Source organism: Typha angustifolia, chromosome 9 (genome assembly GCF_048772165.1).
Source record: "Typha angustifolia cultivar Huaian chromosome 9, ASM4877216v1, whole genome shotgun sequence".
NCBI lineage: Eukaryota > Viridiplantae > Streptophyta > Magnoliopsida > Poales > Typhaceae > Typha > Typha angustifolia.
Window position 1 is genome coordinate 6,500,542 of NC_133247.1, and position 18,295 is coordinate 6,518,836.

The window sequence follows — 18,295 nt, forward strand, 5'->3', positions numbered from 1 at the left end:
TAGAAGCTTTGAAATTGTAGCAGAAATAAGATGGCCAAGACAAGAGTGCCAAATTTGAGTAGAACCCGTGCACCATGGAGAGCAAAAGATCGTCTGTTGGCAGTAGAAATTTGGTAGTGAATGTTTATGGGATAAAGGGCACCTTCCCCATCTTTAGATCCTTGATATAAAAGAGTCTAGAAGAAAAACAAAGAAGCAATTATTATCATGAGTAAATTGATGAACGAATAAGAGATTAGTAGAAACATCAGAAAAATATAGAATCGCTATGGAAAAAAGTAGATGAGCCAATATGGGATATGGATAAAAATGCACCATTTCCTATAGTAACTTTGTCATTCCCATGATAGGGATCATGTACCTTAAGGTTCACATAATCATTGATGATATGGTTTGATGCATTGGTATCCATGACCCAAGAGGATAGGTTTGTGATTGTGTCCGACCCATTTGCTATCATTGTCGAGAGTTGTTTGTGTAGTATATGACCTTTGAATATATAGTTCATTTGTTATTGCATATTTGGCACATCATCGTAATAGAAGATAGAGGCGAAGAAGAGGGTGACACATACCGACTTGCGCGGCCATGACCACCACGGCTATGATTGCAGATAAAGGTGCCACAGGCTCGATTATGTGAGCCCCGTCCAACGCACTATTTTTGAGCATATAAAGCTATTGGGGATGCTTTAATGATGAGTGTGCCTTCATCCGCATTTCTATGCTAAGGAGGACAACGCAATCATCATACGAAATGGAGCTTTCATGGTGCTCATAGTGGCATTTGGCTGTCGAGCCAATGTTGTTCATGAGAATTAAGATAAGTCATCATCGTCAGTCGACTTTCCGTTCAAGACAAAGTTGTCAGCAATTTAAGTGATTTTATCCACAAAGTCAATGACTGATATGCGATCGCCTTTGGTGGTGAGTAGCATGTTCCGTGAGTTGCATGGTGCGATTGTGAGACTGAGATCCATGCGCTTCTCAAGAGACCCACATCTCGTGAAATGACTTAGGTCGTGGAATGGTGGCCAAGATAGAAGGCATTAGGGAGCTGTTCATCCAGCTTAAGATGAGCTAGTCCTTTTGTTGCCAATCTTCATATGCTGGATTAGGCTTAGTGGCTATCGCATCATCGACAACAAACTTGAACTAGGATGGGCATTTAATGGTCTCATTGAGAATATGAGAAATTTGGGTCAAACACAAGGGATAGTTGGTCTAATCGAGACTAATCTTTAGAAAATCAGAGAGGTTGAGCACAATAGCTTTGGACTAGGATGTAGCAGTATACTTGAAAAAGAAAGGAAATGTTTTTTAATAGTCGGTGAACTTTAGTTATAAAGAAATTGCATAACATAGTACATTGATTTCAAACTAGACAAACATAGTCTATCATTGTTTTTCTCTTTATATTGTTAAAGTAGTTAAAAGAAAATAGTGAGTTCATATCCAAGATCAGTCTAATCAAATAAATGATAAAATATGCTCAAGTGTAATTATTTTTATATAGAATTATAATCATGCTGAATGTCAAAATAGATGTGTATACATAATATATAATATATCATAATATGGTAAAATTCACTAGAATGTAATACTACTAATAGTTTAAATAGAAGACACAAACCACATATTTCCCACATTCGTCAATCAAATGTCAGCTTCTTAGTAGCAGGGTCCATGAGATCCCAAATCAGGGGTTTTGGATCTAAAAAATATTTAGGTAATATAAATGTTTATCCAATTAGAATCAATTTGTATAAAATATGATAACTTATTAGCTCTAGAGCTACTACATTTATTTTTATTAACTAACTATATTACATTATTGATAAAATTCTTTTATATCAATTATGAAATAAGAGTAAAAGGGTTGCTCCTTTTATATAAAAATAATCTAAGTATGAACATATAAAATACAAATACAAGTGTAGACAAAAATTTAATTATAACTAATTTGTTATTCTTACTCTATCTTAATCAAAAACTACAGTGCCTTTACTTAATTATATAAAATAATAAATAAATAAATAAATAGCCTAGTATTTCATTCTATACACAATGTACATCATAAATTGTTAAAATTACTTAAAATGTATATATTTTGAATATTAGTGTATACCTATAGATCTCATGATTATAATTAATGAAGATATCTATTAATCTAACAAAAACATAAACATATATATAAGTAATACTTATATTTATGTGTAACAATTTACAGCATTATTATGTTAATGAATATATATTATTAAAATAATTAACATCTAAATAATCTATTTGCATTAACTAAAAATAAATGCATAAATAAAAAGAAAATTGAAACTCCATTGCCACAGTGCTGGGCCAAGCCTACCACTGTGCAGTAAAGAGGAAAAGAAGACCGAAGAGGAAGAAGAGGAAGAAGAGAAGGAGAAGAAGAAGGAGAAGGAGGAGAAGAAGGAGAGGAAGAAGAAATAGAAGAGAAGGGAAAAGAAAGGAAAATTCAGGCCAGCAGGGATGGGCTCAACCACTGCTGAGTAGCCAATGACTAACCTCTTGTAGGGAGGGAGGGGCCTCACCAACGTGGCAATGGCGGTGACGAAGGTCTGGGGTGACCAGCATTGGCATACCAAGAGGGAGAGAGAGTTTGAGGATGAGGTGGAGAAAAGCAAGATCGAGAGAAGAGAGAGGAAGAGGCAGTGGGATGGAGGCAGCAACTGGGGGCGCGTGGCACCCTTAGCGCACCCCCGCATGCAACTTAGCATGAGTGAGCCATGTTGTGCCATGCAAATAGTTTTGTCTTTCTTTTTTCTTTTTCTTCTTTCTTTCTTTATTTATTTTTTGTTTCATATATTATTATTATTATTATTATTATTATTATTATTATTTTATTTTTAGGCCTAGGTTATTACAATAATGAAAGCATTACTGTCATGGAGTAATATGTGTTGTCATACAAAAGACAAAAGCATGCTTATGAATATGCATAATGATCATGATAAATACAATCATATTAACCATTAGGTTAAATCAACATGTGCAACTACAACATTCAGGGCTACCATGTCACATGCAATTATTCTAAAGTATAGCCTAGCATATCATATCAAGCAATAATAGAAAGAGAAGATAATTCACTTGCCTAGATAAGCACATCTCCGGTAGACTAGAAAACCCCAATCTAAACTAAGTTCACTCTAAAATTCATGCTTGTCCAAGGGATGTCTATAATAAAAGCTAAGTTCCCACCAACTTTCCAATCCATAATAAATAATTAAAAAGTTTAAAACCACCAATGACGAGCTTAACTAAGATCCAACGAGAAAAGAGTTTGGCTCAACCCAAAAAAGGGTTAAGCTTAGCTTATATGTACTCCGACAAGCCTAGCCCACAACCCACATCAGGCTCAAGCTAGCCTACAACCCATATGAGCTCATGCTAACCTAGTTGTAGACCATGCTAGGCTTAGAGGCTAGCCTAGCACCTATCAAAATGGGATTGACTTAATAAGGAATGGAAAATAGGATTCATTCCCTTTCTCACTCAACCCTCCACCTCGTAAGGGAGAGGACAATCACCGATGACTACCCATCACCAGCCACTAGGGATACGAGAAAAGGTTGGCTAATAAGGAAGGAGAAGGTGGCTTAAATAGATCTAACAAGCACAAGGTGGTCACCAATAGGAGTGAGAAAGGGTGAGGCCAAGGACAAGATGGATTTGGCACCGGAGAGAGGAGAAGCAAGATGGTGAGCGGCTAGGTGGAGAGCGAAGTTGATAGGGGAAATTATTTTGGGAATTGTTGTGATCTGTAGGATACAATGGAGGAAGCCACAATGGGTCAATCGACGCAAACAAGGCACCCAAGGCTGAGCCTAGCTAGGCCTTTCTAGAGGTAGAAATGATTCCATGCCAAAGTTCATCACTCCACCCGCTTTTAGAACATGAAGGTCATTATTCTAGTCACTACCAATTGACAAATTTGAGAAGAAAGGGATGGCTAGCAAAAGAGCGATGAAACTCCACATCAAATTCCAAATAGAAGGATTAACACACGAGAAGGGGAGACTGCTCATTGATGACTCCAACGGCGGGGTTGTCACCAAACTTCGGCCATTGAGACGATGAATCGAGGAGAGCTATAGAGATTTTGGGGAAAGAGAGTTTTTACTGAGAACAATTGAGATAGAGGAGAGGGAGTAAAGGGAGGAGATAAGGGCGATGGATACACAGCTTGAGGATACCATTTGTATGTGGCCTGGTGAATAGACAGTTGTCGATGAAAGTGAGAAGGGCAGTTTGAATAGTGTCAGGGAGCAGGCGTAGCAAATAGGAAAGGAGGCAAGTGGGAAAAATAAAATAAAATAAAATACAAACGTAGAGGGGAAGAAGATGAAAGCGGCACATACTAGCAATCATCATTTTTTTTATCAATCCTAAGGGATTAGAGGGATTGACGGACAAAGGGGGTGGTGGCCTAGTCGACAGCCAAGGTGGCGGCGGCTAGGGTTTAAAGGAATTCAGTTAGGGTTAGATAAGATAGCAAGAGGGAGAGGGGGAGATAGGAGACTCAATTCAATATTCTATTCATATCTAACCTGGTTGCAGTCCATAATATTTAAAGTAGGCTAACCGACTTGACCAACTAGCTAATTAAACAACTTAAGTTATTACGAAAAGAAATAGAAATCAACTCAACTAAAATGAAAATTGATTAATGCCCCATGATATGATCCAATCAGACCCAGTTCACATCAATTTACCATGTTGTCACTCACTTTGTCCTTATAGTGATGGCCCGAGTAGGATTGGTTGGTTTGACCTTGGATTTAGTTCGAACTAGCCTATTTTGTAGCTTTAATTCTAAGTGGTTAGTTGGAACCTTCTCCAACTTGGACTTGAGCCCGACCATCTTTGGAACTTCCAAGTAAGCTTCCCTCAACTCTAAAAATAAGAGAAAGAATTTGACCTGAAATAGAGGCCAAATTGGTTTAATTGGGTTGGTGCAAGCATGACTTGGGACATTGCAATGTTGCGTGCATCATGGCCTCAGGTGGAGCAGTCGATTGTCAGGGAAATTTTGATGCATCTCCCTCTATCCAAGGGGGCTTAGGTGACCTTATTATTTGCAATAAGATATCATGGCTACTAATTTTAGATAGCCCCATGATTAGATATAAGGAGGTGTCAATTTTGCGTCAAACCTCGTTCAGCTATATATGTCGTCTGTTCCATGAGCCGATCAATTATACCCTTTGTGTGACTTGGTACTATTGAATGGAGACTTCTTCTAGGTGGAAGGTTACTAAGAGGATCTTTTGATCCTCTGTTATCCACTAATTGTTCAACGCGGTAGATTCAACTGACTAGATTTTTGTCTCAAATCCAAAAACTTCAAGTTGCATTGTTCAGCCTTGAATCTGGTATTCTTGTTGTTTCCCTTTCTTTGTTCTATCCTGGCTTGTTGAGGGATAGTCATGGCCTTATAGGGCGGCTGTAGAGGGGTTTATCAAACTCCGCCTATGGTTTATCCTCCTCGAGGCGAGGCATCATAAATCGAGTGGGTGTAGGTAGATCGCCAACTTGCCTTAGGATTGGTGTGGATAAGATCGACTCTGTAGCCACTGGTCCTAGTACTCCATGTAATCTTTGCAGTCTAGAGGTCGGGATAGCAACCATGGTTACACCATTATTTTGGTCTGGTCCAATGGTAGGCCTAGTGTCAATGCCCATGGACGGTGGATATCCACCTACTAGATCTTGTATCCTTAGGTCTACTCGTAGTGAGGGATAGCTATGGTCCTCTGATGTAGCCATCTAGGTTCCAAATCTTTATGGTATGCATGTTCGGTGCGAGATCGTGGAAGATTTCTTATTTCTCGAAATCCTTTACTAGCGGCTTGGGTGGAGGATGGTGTAAATTGGCCCCAACCTCGAGGTGCATTATTGTTGATGTGGCCAGCAATGGCTCTCCTGGCTGTGGGTACACCTCTATGGTCCTTTGTCTTGTGGTGGTGGAGGTAGAGGGGTCTAGTTAAGAGGTGGGAACCTTGTTATTGTTAGGGGGCACTGTTGCGAGCTAATGAAGGCTTGAGTAAACACTACCATGGAGGCTTGCATGGTCATCTGTGATTCCAAGAGGGAGAGCGGCCATCGTCCGGACAAGATCTACATATCTGGGCATCCTTGGTGGTTAGGAGGTCCTAGGCAAAATGAGACTTGTATTAGTCTCCATGAGTCCTGCTAGTTTCATCATTGCAGAGGTGCCTTCATTTGGTTGTGAAGCCTTGGATCTAGTGATGATCATAATGGTCTGAGGATCTACTACTTGATACCAATGATGTGGCCCGATCCGGAAGGTATAAAAGGTTGGTGATGGTGAATTTGTTGCGGAAATCTCAACCTACGCAGTTCGGAGAAAATTTTCACTAAGTATTCTTCTAAGGTTAAAAAATTACAAAACAAAATGGATTGTCTTCATACTGGAGAGGAAGTGGCTCGGCATGGCTCTTCAGTGATTCACAGTTGGTTGTTAAGTTGGTAAATAGCTTTTGCAGTGGCAGAAACTAGAGTATTCTTCTAATAGTTCAGGAATGTATTAGCTAGGTGGTTTATCCTATATCCCCTTCTTTGGGTATGTCATTCGAATAGGTTTAATATTTTCCTGCTCATAACATCACTTCCTACAAAAGATACTTTGTAAAGTTTACACTGGCCCATTGTTGGAAGGTGGTGTGTTATCTTGAGCTCTAAATTGTTATTGATCTTTGAATTGCTTTCAATTCTCAAATTGCTAGAGAATTTATACAGAAACTTCTTAGCTTCTCTTTTTTCTTTCTTTTTAGCCTTAAACTTTGAATTAGTTCATGTGCTATTTACGAGAATATGAGAGTGGAGATAATTACATTGATGGAGTGGAATTTGTTTGACAGCATGGGGTTCCTTCTTCTACAAAAATTGGAAGGTTACGGTTGGTGTGAAACAAGGATGGAATTCCTTTGTCTAAGTTATGCATCCTTGTGTTATAGTGGAGACCAACTAGTGGTGCATGTTGATAATGGCATGGACCATTTATGGACTTGAGTACAAAACAACTTCAGGATGACGTGAATTCGGTGCCGACTGCTCGTCTCCTTGGGTCCATTTAATAATAATTATTTGCAAGTCGGTGCCGGCAAAGAGCACTGAGAGTGGTTTCTTATCTTTCTTTACTTTGTCGGCACTGTGTTTGGTTAATTAGAAAGGCAGTGCTGCATGGATTAACTTTTCTACTATCTTTCTTTCTATCAAGGGAAGTTTCCAAATAACACCTTTCATATTAGTTATTTTGTGATTAATACTCTATCTTTATATTATTTATAATTTAACTCTTTCTTTTTTATACAATTTTTATATGATAAAAAGTTAGATTGAACATAGTCTACTGAAAATTATAGACGAAAAGGAAAAGGAGGAGGTATTCAAGTACATTTAGCTTAAAGACGAAGGGTTAAAAAAAAATAATCATCAAAATTACAAAGAGAGGAACGAGCAACGAGAAATGGTAGTCTGACATATATTAAACAAAAGGACATGGGATAGTGTCATCTACCGCGGAACACTCTAAGAGGTAGGGGTGAAAACCTATCGGATACCGATTGGATAGTGTTTAACCTATATCTGAATTCATCTTTTTAGTCTGAATATGAATTTAGATATGGATATTAGACGGATAGCAAAATTTAAAATCATATCCTAACTAAATGGATACGGATAATTTTCGGATAGAGTATCGAATCTTAAACGGATATTGATTGAATTTTAAAAAATTATAATATTTTATTTAGATATAATTAACATAAAAATATTAAGAGTTTTACAACAAATAATTTTTTTGTATATCAAATATGTAAAATTAGAGAAATTAATCTCTATAAATAATATATAACGTATTATTAGTAACAATATTAATATTTACTATTTAAATAAGCAAACTAAAAACTATAAATTATTCAAAAAAATATGCGGGTAAACGGATATCCGATATCCATATCCGAATCTGAAAAATATATCCGACCCGTATCCGAATTTGTTTCAAAAACTCTATCTCTATCCAAATCTGTATCCGAATCGAATAGAAATTTTCTATCCGGATCCGATCCGAATCGGATCGGATAGCAGGTCGAATCGGAATTAATCAGACCCGTTTTCACCCCTACTCAGAGGCATTTCAGAGATCTGGTTCACGTCGCTTTCTCCCACGAGAGATCATCCTAAATCAGAGGCTTTGTGATAGGTTGATTAGTATTTTCTAGATGGGCGGCAAAGAAAATAATATAAGAGGACCAATCGTTATGGAAGATTATTATTATTATTATTATTATATGCTTTGTAAATTGGAGAACGTTAAATAAATAGTGACCGTTTGGTTCTTTGCATCTGGAGATTCCTATGTATTATGTATTAGGATCTTAGGAGATGCGTGCATTAAAAGATGCTATATATATATATATATATATATATATATATATATATATATATATATATATTCGTGATAGATTATAAATCCATGGCAGCCAATCAGGGACTACTGGCCCTGTAGATAATCTTCGTCCTTTATTTTTATAGTTAGTGACCACGTGTTATGTATAGATCGAGATGAACGATAATAAGATAGTATTATTTGTATTACTTTATTTCCTTATAATTATATTTAAATTTTAAAAGTATTATTTATTTAATTATATTTAATCAATATATTTATGAGATGTAAAATTATAGACAAATGAGTAAATCTTTCAACTCATCTTAAATCTGATTTGTATTATTTTAGATGCTTAGAAAGTTTTTCTATTTATCTAGATTAGTCAAATATAATATAAAAAATATTAATTTTAGTTTAAATATAATAAAAGGTAAAATGATATAAATAAAATTATAGAGATAAAATGATATATAATTTTCTAAAAAAAAGATAAATAACGAGGAACATGCAGGTACATAAGTACATGACGCAAGTCAGTGCGGTGACACATGCATATGTTGTTGTCCATCTCTAGTAGTTAATGCTGTATCAAATCTATATATAACTTTCATGTACATAGAAATAAGAGTAGAGAAAAATAACTTGGCCCAGATTATGGACCACTTTTGTCAAATAAGTGTTTGCTAAAATTATTAGAGAAATAGGTGGGTGATAGTCTGGATGTAATTAATAAGCCACTATCAGTGAAAGTAGCTCACTTTTGATAGTGTTTTTCTATATGGTTAGCAATAAATAGTTGATGTCTGATCTATTACAATTGAGCAAAAGCTGCAAGCCCTGTCAGCAATTATATATGAGTATGTAATGTTATGCTTATAAATATTTTATAAACATTTTCTTGTTTTGATGTGGCATTATACTGATCTATCTCATAATTATCACTATTAATAGTGATGTTATCTTATCTTGTTTGTAGAATGTTTATAAAGATAGCACTATATAATTATATTATCGTGACGATTGATATATAATTGATTCATTCCATCAAATAGTTTTAAAAGCCACCTTCGCGGAGATGAACGAGGTGAGCCAACATATATAAGGTATTAAACTATTGCAAGTGTTTTATATAGATAGTTAAGTTAACTTATACATATAATAACTATCAGATTATTAGTTGATACTAAAAAGTTAAGATGTTAGGTAACATATCGATAATGTATGTCAGATATATGTACATCATATAAATAGATGAAAGATTAAATGTGCAACGTTTCAAACCGCACAAGAATAGGTAATAGAAAATAAAAATTGAATGTAGTAATCGAGGTTTAAACTCTAGACTTCTAGACCAACTAGACAAACTAATGTAAGTGCTTGTAAGAGAATAAAACAAAAAACAAAAAGATCAAAAGATAGTTACTTATGTGGTAGGGTGTTGAATAATAAAAAAGAAAAAGTAAGGTCAACAAGATACTTATGGTCCAATTGTCTTGCCTCCCTATGTTCCACAACCCCTTCTGGCTTAGTCATCATCTCCCATGTTGCTCCTCTTCTTCTATCGGTTCCTTAAGCCATCACTTTTATGCACAACACCTTCATCAAAGCCTTAGCCAACACATCCCACACCGATTTTGCTTTCTTCTTCTATTCAGCCGCCCACAATTTTGACATCCCCAAACTTGGGGTTCGAATCTAATATCCATGCTCGCAATACCTCGACACATCTATACTACTTTTGCAAGTTTGCAAATACCTTGACCATATGTTAAAGCATTCTACAACATCACATAGAATACCATATTTATAAGATATACACAAAATAAGCTATTTGTGCTTGTTGTCATAAATGTCATTGTCATTGTTGTGGTCATTACAATCGCTTCCTTTATTTTTCCTTTGTCTTATCTTTTTTTTCTTCTCTTCTATCATTTTTATGATAGTGTTTTACAAGTTTGCGTGTGTTGAGGCTTAACGTGGTTTGAACAGATTTATAGGACTTCGATCTTCTTGTGCTAGTGGTTTTGTTAGTATTGTCATTATTGAAATTTTTTTGATCTGTCAAACTTTTACTATGCTCTTTCTATGGTACTACTAATAATGGCCAAGTGAAATGCTTGTTTCTAGGATCTTCGCCTTATCTCCTTTTTCTTCTAGTTATGCATGAGTTCTTATAATTATTTTTATATGCTTAACACTATATTTTAGGAGAAAATTTTATTTTATTTTACTAGTTAGGCTTAAATTCACTTCACTCTCAAATAGTTTTCTTTGTACTATTTTATCCCTCTATGGTTTAAAGCAAAATGCAACAAATATTTTTTTTCCATCTTATTTGACCAAATCACATGTCAAATTTAAATATACTTATTATATATAAAATTGTAAAAGATTAGATAAGCTTCTCAACACATCTAAATTAATACTGATTGAATTGTATATCATATATAATAAATATATGTATATTTTTATCATTAATATATTAGATGTATTAAAAGTTTATTCAATTATTTACAACTATCTCTAATGAGTATCTTTAAATTTAATATATTATTAGATCAAATACGATGAAAAAAATAATTTTTCAATTTGGATATAACCGTAAGGGAGTGATGTGAGGATAAAATTATAAATTTAGACCTAACACATGAGGTTGAATATATATATATATATATATATATATTATATTATATTTTATTACTTATAGCTAAGTTTGGAGCTTGTATCGATAGTTATCACTCCACTGTCCTATTATATTTGTGTATCAAATAATTAAATGAGAAAATTTAATGAAATAATAAGCAACTATGGCTTCCCACCTCTAAAGGGTATATTGCATAATCGTAAGAAAATTTAATTAAAAAGGATAAAGAATAAATTAGCTTTATTTAATCGCTCTTTAATCTAAAATCGCTTCTAAAACAAACATAAACTACAAAGTGGAAAGATAATTTTATTCTCTTATTCCGGAATGATTAGTTCCATCAAAACAGATGAAACATATGTTTACTGATTAGTTCCATCAAAACAGATGAAACGTACGTTTATCTTTCAATTACCTCGATTAATCTTTAAAATCAATCAATCAAGAGGAAGGGATCCTTGATCACGTTGTTTGCCATCACATACATCCTGACTCTCTGCATCTAATGTCTAATTGCTCATGCGGTTCTGCATCATACTCCTCAAGAGATGAAGAATTTATAATTAGGGCCTTCATGGGTTCTTACTTCTTTACCATTTACCACTTAACGGTCTTATCTGGCAAATTTCGATATTTATCTGGGGCGAAATGAAAAAGGATCCCGGACACTCCCTATAAACCACACTTCTCAATGGATCGCACACCCTCCACTTGCGTGCCTCCAAATCCTCAAGCCAAACCAGGATGCTCTCTCCTCTCCCTCTCCTTCTCCTTCTCCCTCTTCCTTTTGCCTTTGGTAAGTTCTCTTAGTTCATCCTCTCTTATCCATAGATAGCATCTGGTATATTCTTATTTGTCTTGTTTGGTTGCTCACTGAGTTTCTCGCAGGTTCCCCTAAATTCCTCTGAAAAATCTCGTATATCCATCAAGAGCCTTGAAATCTATCTGAACCAGTGTTTTCCAGTGAATTTTCAGTCGTACCCATTTGAGAATTTGAATCTTTTTACCTTAATTTTTCTCAAAAAGTGATCTTTCTGGGAGTTGTTTCTTTGTGGCTGTACTGTCGAAACCCATCTCAATCGTTATCCTATTTTCCATAGATTGTGTTCCTCCATCCTTTCCTTGCTGTGTGACTTGTGTAGACGTATCCAAAATTATAGGTTGTTTAGTGCAGGTCCTGTTGTGTTAATCCAGATATTGATATTCTGGTCCACTATCCAATCTGAAATTCTAGTTTTCCCCCATAACTCAACTCGAGATTCCATGGATACCCTTCTTAGAACCAACAACAGGATTGAATTGCTCCACCCACTTCACGGGCTTGCAGAAAAGCACAGCCTTTTGCCTTCCTTGAAGCTCCAAACCCAGGATTGCAGGGTTTCTTATGGAAAAAATCACCAGAAATGGAGTAGGAAAGTTTCTGCTAGAGCTGGTAGTAGCGCGCTTCTCGAATTAGTTCCAGAGACCAAGAAAGAGAATCTCACATTTGATCTTCCCTTATATGACCCATCAAAAGGTCAGGTGTTGGACCTTGCAGTTGTCGGTGGCGGCCCTGCCGGGCTCGCCGTTGCCCAGCAGGTTTCTGAAGCAGGACTCTCTGTCTGCTGCATTGACCCGTCGCCGAAGCTTATCTGGCCCAACAATTATGGTGTTTGGGTTGATGAATTTGAAGCCATGGACCTCCTCGACTGCCTCGATGCAACATGGAGTGGTGCAGTGGTTTACGTCGATGAGCTTAACACCAAGCTCCTTGGTCGCCCTTATGGGCGTGTCAATCGCAAGCAGCTCAAATCAAAGATGATGCAGAAATGTGTCTCCAATGGTGTTCGTTTTCATCAGGCCAAGGTAGCCAAAGTGGTGCACGAAGAGTTGAAATCATTTATAATTTGTAATGATGGGGTCACAATTCAGGCAACCGTTGTCCTTGATGCTACTGGGTTCTCTAGGTGCCTCGTGCAGTATGATAAGCCGTATAATCCTGGGTACCAAGTGGCTTATGGGATCCTGGCTGAAGTAGAAGAACATCCTTTTGATTTGGATAAAATGGTTTTCATGGACTGGCGAGATTCACATCTCACAGCTAACACAGCATTGAAAGAGCAAAACAGTAGAATTCCCACATTTCTATATGCGATGCCATTCTCTTCGACAAGAATATTTCTGGAAGAGACTTCATTAGTTGCTCGTCCAGGTTTGGCAATAGAAGATATACAAGAAAGAATGGTGGCCAGACTGAAACACTTGGGTATAAAGGTTAAAAGCATTGAGGAAGATGAGAGATGCGTGATTCCGATGGGTGGCCCTCTCCCGGTTCTTCCTCAGAGGGTTGTTGGAATTGGAGGCACTGCTGGTATGGTTCATCCATCCACAGGTTACATGGTAGCAAGAACGCTTGCAGCCGCTCCTATCGTTGCGGACTCAATTGTTCGTTTTCTAGGTTCTGACAAAGGCGTTTCAGGTAATGAACTGTCTGAAGCAGTTTGGAAGGATCTGTGGCCTATTGAAAGGAGAAGGCAAAGAGAGTTCTTCTGCTTCGGTATGGATATCCTGCTTAAACTTGATTTGCAAGCGACAAGGAGGTTTTTTGACGCCTTTTTTGATTTAGAACCTCGCTACTGGCATGGATTTCTGTCATCAAGATTGTTTCTTCCTGAGCTTGTATTTTTCGGACTTTCTCTCTTCTCGCATGCTTCAAATATGTCTAGGTTAGAAATCATGGCCAAGGGTACTCTTCCTTTAGTAAATATGATAAACAACTTGCTACGTGAGAAAAATTAGGGTTACTTGAGATTTCTACTTTATTGTGACAATGATCTTGTACTTGTGATCTGTATTTACATTGTTATTTTTAATAGTAACTTGCTTCATATATTATTGACACCCTTTGAGAAGCTGAATTTGATAATGTGAGCTGAGCATCGTTAGAGGTTCTCAAATGCTTTCTTTCTAGCAAATAATACTATGGATTCATTTCATTTTGTGATATCTTTCTCTGAGAAGTGAATCTTTGTTATAATGGATCTTACGTTAAGAAAAGTTTCCATCTGAGTTGCTAGTTTACCTTGGAATGAGTATCACAACCATACTGGTTTTGTTTTTACTAGCCAGGTAAGATGACTTCCTCTTTGTAGTATCTTACTGGAGATTTCTTTCTCAGCTATTATGGTTAGATATGCATGAAATTCCCTTGTTTAAACTAGATCAAAAAGTTGCCATATAAGCTGATCTACCAAATTTATTGACACTAGAAACCAATATTCCAAAATGAAATTCATATGCAAACTATTTGACTTTAATCTGATGGTAATATGTGTACATGCTTAATATCTTTGGAGGTCCATCAGAAGACATTAGGCAAATGTGACTCATAGTTAAAAATTTAAGGACATCTATTAAGAGTTATACCTTGGTTATAGTCTGTATAAATAGCTATTTTGTTGCACTAGTACGAGACTGCATGGTTGTTGATTGGACAGTATGTTTTGACTGTTTTTGGAGAGCTAATTCTGTAAATTAGGATTGATTTTTGGTTGGTTGATGTTTCAGCAGTTTATAAACTTTGGAAGTAGATGACAATCTGTAATGTTGTTACTTTAAGGTGGAATATCAATATCAATGATCCAAACTTATAATTATTCCAATTTGTGCTCTGATTATAAAGTAATAGGTTGGATGGATGAAGAACCCAACGCAATAATGGGGCATGTGTTGTTGTCAAAGTGTGTTTTAGAAATCTTAGGGTAATAGCTCTTAGGTAGTATGAAGCATTTTAGGCCTATGTGGAAATAGACTAATAGAGGAAGGAAATGGAGCTGGAGGAATTAGAAAGGCTTATGTGGAGCTTGATTTTGCTGCATTCATATATGGGAAGGAAAATGAGCACTTAGATTTATCCAATTATGGATTTAATGATAGACTTTAGGACTATGTTACTTTCAGAGGCTAAAGTTTCTTTTGTGCGTGCTATCTGATATACGCCGCAATGTCCTATTATCTTCCTGTTTTTATCTCTGAATAATGTTGTTATACATACATCTGCTGCTCATGTTTGTTACATGGCTAGCTATATCTGGAACTGTTCGTGCCAATCCTGGCAGGAATGGGCTACTTGAAGCATTATGAAAACATAGAAGCTATCTGCCATACTATATTAAAATTCTTTGTTTTGGATGCTGTACTATAATGTATTTGATTGAAGTAAACTAAGGCTGGGAGTAGGAATGAGAGGAGCATAGAGCTGGCAAATGGATCATTATCTGAGGAAGACAACTGTTTGAAGGCTTAGCAAGGGACTTAATTGATGGTAATGTTGCATTTTGATGTTTTTTGAGATTGAGGTTACTAAGCTACATTCGTAGAAAATTAGTTTCTATCTATGTCATAGAAGTTCTAGAGGCTGTACGTTTGTAACTTAGTTGAGCACTAGAGACTCGAAAGAGCATTCGCATTGAATCTAGGAATCGTGAGGCATACACTGGCATAGTTGAGTTTAAAGCTCCTAGTTAAAACTAGAGTATAGAAAAAGAAAGAAAATGGCAATATAAGATGATAGAAAAAGAGTAGTTCAACAAATTACTTGTAGCAGATAATCTTTAGGATTTTGGAGAAAGAAGAAAAGATGAAGAGAAGATGATTGAAATATATAGAAAAAGGAGAGAGCAGATGAGGTACCCAAATTTGGACCTAGAAGAAGCTTTTCTTCAGTTATGCAAAAGTTTACATGTAGATTGGGAAACGAATGCAAAACTCTGTACCTCCTCTGTTGTTCTTTTCCTTTCTTTGTTTTCTTCTTTTTCTCATGTTGTTTAACCCTTACATACTCTTATAAATTTACCAAACTAGAAGGAAGAAATCAGATCAGAAACAGATTCTGTTTCTTTTTCCAATTTCAATTCTCTAATTGTAGGTAACTTTCCAATTATTTACTGTCTTTTTTGTTTTCTGTTTGTAAGAATGGATCTTTGAAATTGATGTCATCCAATTATATGATCACTAAAAGCAGTTCCCTTTCACATTGGCCAATCTTTGGAATGTTTTCTATGCTCCAGCTAGAATTAAAGATGAGCAGACTGATCTCAGTTATGGTGTCTGATGAGAATAAGAACCAGTAGGAAGTTACTGCAACCCAGGTTGCAGAGAATCTGCTTTATTTGTATTGCTTAGAGCCCAAGTCAAGCTGTTTGTTTCCCCTACCACCTCCAAACTTCCATTGCTAATGCGAATATGAGAGCTTCCTTGTCAAACTTGAACTCTACTAAGTTAACAAAGAGTCCAACTGACCACATTATAATATCTTCATGTTCACATAACCATCTCAACTACCTAAACATATAGCAGTATCTTTACACAAGATGGCAGTGCGCATCCATCAAGAACACCCCCATGTTGCCCTACTTCCAAGTGCCGGCATGGGCCACCTCATGCCCTTCCTCCGCCTCGCCTCGGCTTTGGCAACCCACGGCTGCCAAGTCACCTTCATAGCCGCCAAGCCCGCTGTCTCTGACGCCGAGTCTTCGCATCTCTCTGCGCTCTTTTCTTCTCACCCACAAGTCCATGCACTTGAATTTCCAGTAGTAACCTTCGGCGCCACCGGTTCTGAACGCGGCGATCCTTTTTACCACCACTGCGAGGCGATCCGCCGGTCGGCTCACTGCTTCTTCCCTCTCCTCTCCTCTCTCTCACCTCCTCTCTCTTCTCTTATAGTTGACATAAGCCTAGCTTCTGCATTCATTCCACTAGCCAAAGAGGTAGGCCTTCCAAGTTATATACTCTTCACCTCTTCTGCAAGAATGCTCACTCTCTTCGCCTACTTGCCGACAACAACAATCGCCACCACAAATCGCATCGGCGACGTCTCGATACCCGGGTTGCCGCCTCTTCCCTTGTCGATGATCCCTCCCGCACTTCACGACCCGGCCAACCTATTCACCAGGCAGTTCTTCGATAACGGACGTGCGTTGCTCCATGCGAATAAGATCATAGTCAACACGTTTGAGAACCTCGAAAAGGAGGCCCTTGCGGCCCTGAACGGCGGAGCAGTGGTTCACGGCCTGCCACCAGTGGTGGCTGTAGGACCACTACCACCACTACCACCACCACCACCACCACCACCAACACCAACAACAACAATGCTAGCATGGCTGGACGGCCAACCGGCCCGGTCGGTGGTGTATATTAGCTTCGGAAGCCGGACGGCTTTGTCGAAGGCCCAATCCAAGGAGCTTGGGCTTGGGCTGGAGAAAAGTGGGCATAAATTTCTATGGGTGGTCAAGAGCAGAGCAGTGGATAAAGAAGAGGAGGCAGGATTGGAGGAATTATTGAGCCACGGATTCTTGGACAGGATAAGGGGTAAAGGTCTAGTGGTTAATAATTGGGTGGACCAAGATGTGGTATTGAGCCATGGGTCCATCGGAGCATTTATTAGCCACTGTGGGTGGAACTCCGTCCTCGAATCCATTGCGCACGGAGTGCGCATCTTAGCATGGCCTCGTGGTGCAGACCAAAGGATAAATTCAGAAATTGCGGAGAGGAGCGGGATTGGGATGTGGGCCAGGGAGTGGGGATGGAGTGGAGATGGAGAAGAGGAGGGGTTGGTAAGAGGGGAGGAGATTGGGGAGCTTTTGGGGAAGTTGATGGTGAACAGACGCGTGGGAGAGTGTGTTGCGTGTGTGAAGGAGGAGGCTGGGAGGTCTGTGGGAGTTGGTGGGAGTTCCCACGTGGGAATAGTTGGGCTTATTGAAGAGTGGAAGAAGTAACTGTAGAATACAAATGTAATCCCAAGTTTCTCCACCTCGAGTATTAATGAACATTTATTATGGAATTTAAATGCTTTTCAGCTGTAAGAGCATTTGAATTAGGCTTTTCTTGCCATTTTTTTAAAATTTAGCCTCGTACCTATTTAACTACTGAGAATTTTATAAATTATATCTTATATTTTACCTTTTTTTTTTCTTAATTCATATCTCATCTTTGAGAACTTTGTAATTTGACCTCTCATTTTTCTATAATTCTCATTTAACACCTTAAAGTTATATCCCACCATCATCTTCCTCACCTACCTTATCCACCATTGCTGCCACCACCATCTTTTCTTATCTCCGCCCTCCTCTCTTGCTCCTTATTTTCTTCTTTTTCTTTTGTGAAAAGGAAAAAAAGGATGAAGAAGACGGGGGTAATTTAGATATTTATAACTTGTTTTGC

The 18,295-nt window shown here is 37.4% G+C and overlaps 2 protein-coding genes across 2 annotated transcripts; both read left to right on the plus strand.

The window, feature by feature from the left end:
* Positions 1-11,737: 11,737 nt before the first annotated feature.
* LOC140767348 (lycopene beta cyclase, chloroplastic/chromoplastic) lies at positions 11,738-13,975 on the plus strand. Its single transcript, XM_073107215.1, has 2 exons — positions 11,738-11,891; positions 11,984-13,975. The coding sequence occupies exon 2, from the start codon at positions 12,359-12,361 to the stop codon at positions 13,871-13,873; it is 1,515 nt and encodes a 504-aa protein (XP_072963316.1). The 5' UTR covers positions 11,738-11,891; positions 11,984-12,358; the 3' UTR covers positions 13,874-13,975.
* A 2,471-nt stretch (positions 13,976-16,446) lies between these two features.
* On the plus strand, positions 16,447-17,850 carry LOC140766858 (UDP-glycosyltransferase CGT-like). The gene is made up of 2 exons (XM_073106520.1): positions 16,447-16,687; positions 16,835-17,850. Exons 1-2 carry the CDS (start codon positions 16,447-16,449, stop codon positions 17,848-17,850), a joined length of 1,257 nt encoding a protein of 418 aa, XP_072962621.1.
* The last annotated feature ends 445 nt before the right edge of the window (positions 17,851-18,295 follow it).

Excerpts from the sequence above, each read along its gene's own strand:
- LOC140767348 (XM_073107215.1), top strand. The coding sequence starts at position 12,359 with ATGGATACCCTTCTTAGAACCAACAACAGGATTGAATTGCTCCACCCA.
- LOC140766858 (XM_073106520.1), top strand. The coding sequence starts at position 16,447 with ATGGCAGTGCGCATCCATCAAGAACACCCCCATGTTGCCCTACTTCCA. Across the intron at positions 16,688-16,834 it reads AGTAACCTTCGGCGCCACCG|CCAAAGAGGTAGGCCTTCCA; the intron begins GTTCTGAACGCG and ends TCATTCCACTAG.